Source organism: Gadus macrocephalus, chromosome 6 (assembly GCF_031168955.1).
Source record: "Gadus macrocephalus chromosome 6, ASM3116895v1".
NCBI classification, from domain to species: Eukaryota; Metazoa; Chordata; class Actinopteri; order Gadiformes; family Gadidae; genus Gadus; species Gadus macrocephalus.
Window position 1 is genome coordinate 2867055 of NC_082387.1, and position 10839 is coordinate 2877893.

The 10839-nt window shown below is 42.9% G+C and overlaps 1 protein-coding gene across 1 annotated transcript; it reads right to left on the reverse strand.

Moving 5' to 3' along the window:
• Positions 1-304: 304 nt before the first annotated feature.
• LOC132459041 (uncharacterized) lies at positions 305-7983 on the reverse strand. The gene is made up of 3 exons (XM_060053426.1): positions 7830-7983; positions 1134-2886; positions 305-318 (listed from the first exon to the last, which is right to left on the reverse strand). The coding sequence occupies exons 1-3, from the start codon at positions 7860-7862 to the stop codon at positions 305-307; spliced, it is 1800 nt and encodes a 599-aa protein (XP_059909409.1). The 5' UTR covers positions 7863-7983.
• Between the last annotated feature and the right edge of the window lie 2856 nt (positions 7984-10839).

Consider the following 10839-nt stretch of genomic DNA (forward strand, 5'->3'; position numbering starts at 1 on the left):
CTCCATCTGTGAAAGATGATGTTTTAGTAGAGTGAAATACCAAAATCTTCATCTGAGAAGGGTGACAATAGTACAATGAAACAGTCCTGACCTCAGACTAAGAACATTACTGATGTATACAATGCCTGGACCTACCCCCATCATCATAACTCCCATCATCATCATGTCTTTTAGTTGCAGTCTTCGTTGGCCTCTTGACAGGTGGGCTTGTGGTTGACAGGTGTGGCTGTTCTCCATCTGATAAGAAAGCACACGTTAGTACAGAGAAACCTTAAGCCCCAGTCATGCTCACTGTTTGGAAAGACTACCCTTTCTTGCCTAAATCACAAAAAAGACGAACATAAGTTACGAAAGCGAACAATACATTATATACATATACCAAAAACAAATATACTGATTAAAATAAGTAGATTAAAACAGTACAATAAAACATTATCAATACAAATATACATACCAAAGACAACTGAGTCCAGTGTCTTCAGATTCTTCCCTTTAAGCGCCCCTGCTCCATGCTCAAACAAATTGAGCAAACAGATTGGCAAACAGTAGTTTCCCAATCTTGGCTACCTGAAATGTTTTGTCAGTTTGGCGGTAATAATCGCAATGGACTCTTATGTCATGTCCCATAAAACGAGCTACTTGTTCCAGCTCTTGATTATCAAGGTCCAGGAGCTGGCATAAGGTAGCAACATGCTTTCTTAGTTTGGTTGACCTAAGGAGTTCTGGGTGGCTTGCCTTGCTCTCTTTGGCATATTTCCGAAGGCAGTCACATCCACGAATATTGGTTTCTGTTCCGATCCTGGCAAACAGAAATGGGTTGTCATCAATTACGCCAACTTCCTTCCGTTTTTCAATCATGAAGTCGAGAGAGGTTTTTTTGCGATCAAGAAGGAGAATGGGCACTTTTCTACCTCTCTTTCCACGTGTCACTATCCGAGTCAGCCTGTGGCTCAGTTGTTTTTCCACTGCTGATAGGGTTTCATATATGTCCTCATTCACAGGGCCGGTGTCGGCTTTTAGATATGTCTCCAAGGTTAAGCGTGATGCTTCTCCTTCACGCTTCTTGTTAAATACTATTATTTGTGCGAGAAGGCTCTCAGTTAACTTTTTGTATGCTGTGGTGTTGCTCGCACACTCTTTCAACTCCACCTTTGCCTCATCCTCAATTTTCCTCTGGTAGTTCTGCAGAGTAACAATGTCCTTTGTCAAAGGTACACTGTCTTCTTTGTTCCACCTCCGTTGTTCCATTGTGCTGTGAGCATTGGTTGACACGAAAGTGGACCAAGAGCTATCTAGCAGCTGCTTAAACTTCTTGGCCCTCTTCTCAGTAAAAACATCCGACGTCGTCAAACAATGTCCAATCCAGGTGTCTGTTGCCCCTTTGAGAGAAAATCCAATTTTGACAGCAGTAGATGGCTTTCCATATTCGTTGGTTTCTGCGTTGTAGTTTGACACCCTCCTGGCTGCTTTTACTGCCAGGTCAAACTTTGTTGGATCACATATATCTTTAAGACTTTTCACACTCTTGTCAATCTTCTTTGCAGCCAACACAAACCATCCCAGTTCTCTCATCTTTTGTGCGATGTATCTATGTTGAGATTGTTCACGGCCCTTTCTTGCAAATAATGCATCTCCATACTTGCATATCATCTCATCACTTCTGATGTGAGAGGTTACATTATCTTGCAACATAGTGTGAATAACCTTTTGAACTCCACCTGCTGATTCCATGATTGGAAGAAGTTGTGAGGAAGCTTTTTGTACTCTTCTTCTTTTGCCTTTCTCCGTTTCCCGATTCCTTTCTCCACATGACCTCCCATGTCTCCAGAGTTCAGTCCTCTTGAACATTGCATAACAGTGTTCGCATGGTAGGTAGTCCTGTACAGAAGCCTTCTCAGTGGGCTGTCTCCATGTTACTATCTCCCCATTTCTTTCTTCTAAGACCTTACTATTATGTTGCCAGTCTCCCTTATTGCGAAGGGATTCCAAGAGTGTCTTCCTTTGTTTGGAGCCAGGTGGGAAGCTAAAGGAACGGGCAACATCAGTTTCATTACTGTGTTTTCTTTGTAAATGTCTGGCCATCTTCAAATTGGACTTTGTACAATACAAACAGCAATGGGCTTTATCCCAGGCCCTTTTACCATCAGTTTTCTTTTGGCTTGTTTGAATAGTAACTTGTGGCCTCTTTTTATCACCTTGCAGCTTCCTTTTTCCTTTTAATTCTGAATTTGCTATTGTCTCAGCTTCCAGGATCTCATGTTCCCTCAATGAAGAGTGAATATGGTCTTTCTCTGAGACACTCTCTCTTTCAGTGGACGATGGTATTGAGGGTTGGTAGTCTTCATCTTCACTTGATGTTGGTGGCGTTGATGAGGGGTGGTAGTCTTGGTCTTCACTTGATGTTGGTGATGTTGATGAGGAGTGGTAGTCTTTGTCTTCAATTGATGTTAGTGGTGTTGATGAGGAGTGGTAGTCTTTGTCTTCAATTGATGTTAGGGGTGTTGATGAGGAGTGGTGGTCTTTGTCTTCAATTGATGTTAGTGGTGTTGATGAGGAGTGGTAGTCTTTGTCTTCAATTGATGTTAGGGGTGTTGATGAGGAGTGGTGGTCTTTGTCTTCAATTGATGTTAGTGGTGTTGATGAGGAGTGGTAGTCTTTGTCTTCAATTGATGTTAGTGGTGTTGATGAGGAGTGGTAGTCTTTGTCTTCAATTGATGTTAGGGGTGTTGATGAGGAGTGGTGGTCTTTGTCTTCAATTGATGTTAGGGGTGTTGATGAGGAGTGGTGGTCTTTGTCTTCAATTGATGTTAGTGGTGTTGATGAGGGGTTGTGTTCTGGAATGGTTCCACTGCGGCTGCATAACGCTGTCTCATGAGACAAGTCCACCTACAAGGATTTATTAGATAATGTCTTTATTTTACATGCAATTCATCCATAAATCATGATAATTACAGTCAGATTTCCAAAAATAGGCCTAAACAAGGATATTAAACATACCAAACACCAGCAGCAAATGACAGGTTAAGGTGTCAGCTTAACTTAATGTTTCAATGTACACAGATGTTTTCTAAAATTAGGTTTAGGGTGCGGCGCAGGCCGCTGAGGCTGTAACATACACCACTTACCACCGTAAGTCAAACGAGTGTTTATTTTGCGACAACCTGACTTTTTCTGAGTCTGAGTTTGAAGAGGAAATTAAGGGCAATGATAACTGTTTAATTTGGCTTAAGCTTTATAGCTAACTTATCAATGTGCCCAACTTCCCTATATGCAAACGTAACGTTCACACTGGTAACATTAAAGGGGACCTATTATGCTTTTCGACTTTTATTACCTATAAACGTTGTTATAATGATTGATAGTCATGTTTAACCATGCACAAAAAACGATGTAGATTGTCGGGAAACTCTTCCTCTCTTCTGGGCGCTTTCAGCATTATCTGTCAACGCTCGGTTTCGTCCTTCTCCGCCCCCTAGCCCTCCTCCTGCCAACCCAACTCCGTTGTGATTGGTTACCTTCCTTGAAGCGCGCGCGGGTAGATTTGACCAAGCATATGGGGGCGCGGCAGGAGTGCATCCATAGATATATATATTAACTAGATGCCTCGTCCGCGCTGCTGGCCAATGGAGTCGAACGTCACCACTGGCGGCCATCTTACCACAGTAAGCTGCTCACCCATAACATTGTGTTGGTAGTGGTACATGTACTTTTTAAATAACCATAACTTGTTCAATTTTCAACCGATTTTCAAACGGTTTGGTTTGTTATAAACGTCTGAGATGTAGTTATGACACTGCATACTTTTGATAGAATAATGAAAAATAGAATAATGTTCTAAAATAGGTACAATATCATAACCACGTTAATAACGTTTGTAATAAACCAAACCGTTTGTAAATCGGTTGAAAATTTAGCAAGTTATGGTTATTTAAAAAGTACATGTACCACTACCAACACAATGTTATGGGTGAGCAGCTTACTGTGGTAAGATGGCCGCCTATGGTGACGTTCTATACGCCACCGTATGGCATCTAGTTAATATTTATATCTATGAGTGCATCTACGTAGATGATTTTCCGGAAATGTGAACAAGTGAATCGCAAACGTTGTTACGAGTGTTTAGCACTCTGCACAGCCACCTCAGACTGTCAGCAGGGAATACGTCGAAATGCATGTAGCCTACGTCATTATTTGACACTTTAGTATGGTTAAACATGACTATCAATCATTATAACAACGTGTATAGGTCATAAAAGTCGAAAAAGCATAATAGGTCCCCTTTAACTTTACAATACCTTGCAAGCTGCTAAAATCAAATTCAAAAGTTTTCAGATCAACAACACCAGTTATAAATGATCAATTTATACTCTTATCAGTATTGGTAATGCAATCATATAAATATTTGTACCGTCGTTGTGTATGAGCTTTATAATAAGCGATGTTGTATATGAAATCCGCCACTCACCGTAGCGTTAAACTATAGGTGTCCGGGAAGACCCTCGGACGCGGACATTTAATAAATCGCTGCCCAGACAGAGCTCCACATGCCCACACAAACCGCGCCGCCGCTCACAAAAATCACGCCACGTACTTTGGGGTGAATTGCAAGAACATAGGATTTTACACCTTTTTTCTCTAAATTGGCGACTTATTTCAGTAACAGTGATAAAATGGCATCGATTTTGATCGTGATGTCGGGCGTGTTACTACTAGGGATGTTAAACGACTCGTTTTCTGTGAGTCGACGTGTAGGAGGGATAAATCGAAAAATCAATCGATTTCTTCTCTTTTTTTTCGCCCCAAAAAAAAAAGATATTTTCGTTTTTAAATAAATATTTGTAAACGAAAATTCATGTTTTGGTGTATTTTGGCAGAGGTATTTTTGCAGTACTTGAGAAGGTGCACCTGGAGACTGTGGGCGCACTCCTGTCTGCATGGTGCGGTCACTGATTGAGATTCCGCACAGTAAATAAATATTTTAAATAAATATTTTATATTTTCGAGCAAGTTGCTAGTAGGCAACCGCAGTGTTTTGCGATCTGGGAAGGGTCTGGCTGCACGCGCCTCCAGCCGTTAATTCATCGGCTGTGCGTGCTGAATTACAAAAAGAAACATTTTTGGGACCACAACTGCTGTTTAGAATTAAAATGTTGCACCCAAACCCTAGTGATAATAAAAATGAGAGGATTTTCGAAGTGTGTTTATTAAAAATTAAAGGCCTACACAATTGTCAAACAGTAGCTTAAATAACAGTTGGCCTATGCCTATCGAGGCTATTACAAAATTGCATACGGCAGAATTAACTGAATAAAACAATAGCCTAGGCTAAATTGGCCTACACTTCAATAAATAATTGGCTAGATAGATAATAATAAGTGCTATAATATATAAAGATATAAAAAGAGGCTAAACAACGTAATAGGCTGCTGATACGAAAACCTTTTGATAAATAGGCATGGCGCCGAATGAATTATACAAACATTAGGCGAAAGCCAAAAAGGCGCATCACATTTAACAATAATACCACAAACTTGGATTTCAAAACTTTAAGAAAAAGGCCTATAGGCTAAAATAACTCCGGTCTGCTATTCCAATGTGGGCTAAAGCCTAAAACATATTGGCTAACAAAAGAAAAAATGCATAGCAGCGAGTGAAAAATCATAGCCTAACATTACTATTTAACAATGGACTTGTTCTTATTTAGAAAGATCAACATATCCACGTGAGATGGGAGGAGGCGAGAGCGTAGCCTGTTAACGATCAAGCCCGCAGCGGAGAAAACCCTCTCTGCTGGCACGGATGTGGCAGGGATGCAGAGGTAGTGCTTGGCCAATTGGGACAGCCTCTTGTACTTGCTCTCATGACGTTTCCACCAGAGAGCAGGGTCTTGTGTGGGGGAGATGCTCTCTTCGCACAGGTATCGCTCCAATTCTGACCGAGCAGTTGTGGCTGGCTCCTCCGTGAAGTACTCGTCTCCGAAAAAGGCCAGCATGGCATCGGCATGTTTGGCTCTTTTTTCGGGGATCGGTGCGAGAGCCTGCTCCTCGTGATGATCTGGTGGTGAGGCCGGGAGATTGGACAGCATATCGCCAACTTTTGTGTGGACAGCTGCTCTGACTTCGTCGGTTGTAAACCGGAGGTTTTTGTTTCGTGGATCCAAGAACGATGCGACCAAGGCCGCTTTCTGCGCTGTGTCAGTGTTTTCAGGCTCTATGCGTGAGGAGAGAGACTCTGCTACCTTCCCTTTGAATTCCCTCACTTTTGGTGACTCGCCTTCTGTCGGCCTCAGGTAACGGGAGAGCAGAGTGGCTGTAATTGGATGCACCATGGAAATTGACAGCTCTGTTTCCCCGCACAGTGCAGTTGTGGCACATTTGAGTGACTTCAGCACAGGCAACAGTTCTTCCATGACGTGCCAGCTTGCGTCTGCAAGCTCGAGGGTACGCGCATCTGTCAGCTTGGTGAAGCCCCGGTCGGATAAGACTGCTGCTACAGCCCAGCGCTGCTCCAGTAGGCGCTCGAACATGTCATATATGGAATTCCATCTCGTTTTCACGTGCTGGATCAGGCGGTGCTGGGGCAGATTTTGTTCGGCCTGCTTTCCCTTTAAAGCTTCGGTTGCCACTGTGCTGTGGTGAAAATGGGCACAAGGCGACTTGCACCCCCGACAACGGTACTAACCGATCCCAATTTGAAGCCGTCGTTGATTGCAAGCTGCAGCGTGTGGGCGAAGCATCTGTGCGATTCCCACTCCAGATAACGGGAGTTTGCCAGCAGAATGTTGGACGCGTTGTCGTGCACGCAGGCTGCCACTTTGCCGCCTATGCCCCAGTTGTCAACGGCGGCTTGCAAGACGTGAGCCATGTTCTCAGCAGTGTGCCTCTCTGTCATTGAGCGGGTCTGGAGGATCGCACTCTGCAGAACCCAGTCGCTGAAAAAGTGAACGGTCACCGTCACGTACGACAAAGTCGTCAAAACTGTCCAGGCATCAGTGGTGATGGCAACTTTGTCAGCTGAGGACAGGATCTCGCGGAGGGAGGCTGCTGCTTCGCGGTACATTTTCTCCAGCCTCACAGTCAACGTTTGGCGACATGGCACTGTGTAGGTTGGCTCGAGAAATGAAATAAGATTGCGTAACCCAGTCCCCTCTACTACGCTCATGGGCAGCATATCTCCGGCTATCATCTTGGCTAGCAACCCGCTGATTTCAGCCCGGCGGCTATTACAGGGTCTCACCGTGAAGTTTGCGATGCTGACTTGCTGGCTGGAAGGCTTGGGATGCCTCCTTGCCAGGTGATTCAACATCACGGTTGTGGACGAATGGTACGCAAACTTCATGAGGCATAATTTACATTTAACTGTTTTGTCATCAATCTTTGTGAAACTATCCCACACCGGACTTTTAAGTGAAGCCATTGTCATGAAAGGACAAAGGAAGAGATCGCTTTTGGGAGACGTAGCGGTGTAGCAGAACAGAAGTGACCGTTATAAAAACAACACACGTCTCACATTTGCAAAAAAAGAGAAGGATTTATTGTATTTTGATCATTTTTAATTGGTTATTTTGAAAGCAGAAATGGGTTGCAATGTTTTGTAAAGGACATTGAAGCAGTTTGTATGCAAAAAAAATAAATAAACGATTAATCGATTTCTATTTTTAGAGTCGTTTAGAGCACGAGTCGAGAATCGACCGTTGAGTCGACACATTCTTCACATCCCTAGTTACTACCGTTAAAACCGGGACATCACGTCGAAACCTTTTTCCCGGGTTTTGACCCTGATGTCTGGCATTTTAATTATACTTATGCAAATAAAAGGAAATTGCTTACCTGGGCTGTACCAAATGATCTATTTTCACACATTTGGTGGTGAGATCATAATTTCTTCATTCTTCTTGCAAAGCACTCCATGCGCCTAATTCAAGAAGTTGAAGTTGCAGGTAGACGTAATACACATGCTTGATTGAAATGAACTTTTCACCTCGCTCACAGAGAGCTCTGATTGGCTTATTGGCGAACGGGCGGCAGGCTCTTATGGTACGAACACACCAAACGTGTAACCCGCGTAAGATTTACGCGCGTAACGCAGCTAAAATGTTGCTTGACCATTTTGTGTCAAAAATGGTCCTACGTACGCAGCTACGCGCCTGTGGCTGCGCTGGATTTAGGAGTCCGAGGAAGGAAACCCAAACGCCGCCGTGTTTGGGTGCATGATAGAGCTTGGATCGGGTTAGATTAAATAATCTCAGATATAAATAACAATAATCGGGTTAAATAACTTCACATGGTGTGTCTGGTGTGTTTCCAGCATTCGTACTGTTGATCAGCAGAGATATAGTCCGCCAAGACGTGGAGGTTGCTTAGCAACCAGAGACTCTGTCCATGCAAGTGAACGGAGCGTTCCCTCTTCGTCATAACTATCAAACCAAACATCCTTCACATTCACCGAGCGAACATTATGAAAGTAAAATGCACATTTCTCGCTAAAAATGTTTACATAAACGCATTTAATGGCGTAACTATGTTACTATTTCCACCCAGAATAAAGAAAGATGTCGGCCGTATGCTTCTGTGCAAGCGTCACTACTCTCTGCCAGTGACGTCGGGTCAAGCTCAACGCTGATTGGGCAACGCGGCTAATCGTCATGCGTATGAGCGTGAAAAGTTAAATTTTTTGAACTCCTCGCGTACGCGCGTAGGTGCGTACGCGCGTATATATACGCAGCTCATACGCCGCTAACGCGGGTAAAATGTTGCTTTAGCGCATGTAACGCATCTACGCAGCTCATACGTGCGTAAACCAATGGTTCCCTATGGAAAAATACGCGTCTATACGCGGGGTACTCGTTTGGTGTGTTCGTACCATTAGTAATACAGTGATGGCTAGCGTTTTTTTTTAACCCTTTAGAATCCCCCTATTAACCACTTATATTCTCTATTTCGGAATATGACTTGTGTGAATCTCTCTCTCTCTCTCTCTCTCTCTCTCTCTCTCTCTCTCTCTCTCTCTCTCTCTCTCTCTATTTATTTATTTATTACAAAAAATATATAATACATACAATACAATTAAACACATAATTTATGTATTTTCAACACTGGACTGGGCCTGTGAGTCAGAGTTCAGCAGTGGAGAATACTTTGGTGCATCTCTGCCTTCAGCTCAGCCTTAAAGGCACCCAGTGCAACTTTATGTAAACATTCAATGAAAAATAAAAATTCAATTTCTAGTCTTTTTTACACGTAGTAAGTTTCAATAACTCCATACCATTACATATCGACATTCAAGGAGCAAAGATGAGACGTCGTTGTGTGGTGAGAACTGATAGAAAATCGTAAACAACAACAATCGCCGGTGGGGAGAAGCCATTTTTCCATTGACTGGAAGCCTGCTTTATTTATTGTAGGTTACAAAAAATAAAGAAAATGGCGGCATTGTTGTTGTTATCGATTTTGTATCAGTTCTCACCACACAACAACGTCTCATCTTTGCTGCTTAAATGTCGGTATGTAATGGTATGGAGTTATTGAAACTTACTACGTGTAAAAAATACTTTGAATGTTTATTTTTAAGCCTCGAAAGTTGCACTGGGTGCCTTTAAGTGATGGCCCATCGGAGGGGCCCTCCCCCCCTGCACCCAACTGGTGCTGCCTGACACAACAGCGGCCACTTGCCCTTCCCCCACCCCAACTACTATGAATCCTACATTCAATGGAAGCAATTGCACATCAATTGGACATTCTTATGGATTGAGTTGTACCGGATCTACTACACACATTGCCCTAGGAAAGCATAAAAAATTTAATCAATGCTAAAGAAAATTAAAACACTCTAAGTTAGAACAATTAATTATAAATACTGAGGAAACAAAAATCTGTAGACGGAACCAAACACAGGGCCTTTATCATTTTACCTCTATAGTAGTTGGTGAACAATCAAATAGTGATTAGTGGTCATGTGACCCAAAAGCTATTGAATTGCAAAACGTTGGAAAAAATCTAATAAAATAGCTGAATCAATCCATTAGAAGTATTAACATATCTTCCCGTTGGGGTAACGGGTCAAACGAGGTGTCTTGAATATGTTTAAGTGTAGTAATTAGCTGCCGAAGTTGGAGGCCCTCATCCTCATCCTCATCGTCATCCGCTTATCCGGGGTCGGGTCGCGGGGGGAGCAGCTCAAGCAGGGGGCCCCAGACTTCCCTTTCCCGGGCCACATTGACCAGCTCTGACGGGGGGATCCCGAGGCGTTGATAAAGGCGAGGCCTTTATCAATAATGACCAGCTATTGATTTGCTTCCCTATAGAAATTTGTGAGAAATGACATGCTATTTAGCATCTCCACGTTGAGCTGAGTCCAATGACAGCAAGCATGACCCTCTAACACAATGGAAACAGGGAGGGGAGAGGGGAGTATGGTCCACGTAGGCACTGTATTCTGCAGATCACTATGGCAAGCCAATTCGACATGAATTCGCTAGACTGGATATTGCATATATCTGCAATTCAGTTTCACCTGGTCAAAACTAACATTTCGGATATCCGCACCTACATTCCTCCTTTCCACAATTGTCATTTCAGATATCCACTAAGACATTCTTCCTAGGAGAAATTACGTCATTTTCGCCATTCATGTCTATGGGGTTTCTCATTGCAGATATCTACAATTGAGTTGCGGACATCCACTTTGTGAATTACGGATATCTGCAACTGGATTGTAGCTATCTGTAATTCCAGTTTGAGATATCTACAATTTGATTCTGACTAGTCATAATTCCAGGTCAAGATATCTTTAATTCACCTCAATTCAAGATGTCCCTTTTCAGATATCTTAAATTAAGTT

What these genes read in the sequence shown, in the direction of transcription:
- LOC132459041 (XM_060053426.1), bottom strand. Translation starts at nt 7,862, where the DNA reads ATGTGTGAAAATAGATCATTTGGTACAGCCCAG. An exon ending in GATCATTTGGTACAGCCCAG is followed by an intron (nt 2,887 to 7,829) that starts GTAAGCAATTTC and finishes AAATCCTTGTAG; the next exon opens with GTGGACTTGTCTCATGAGAC.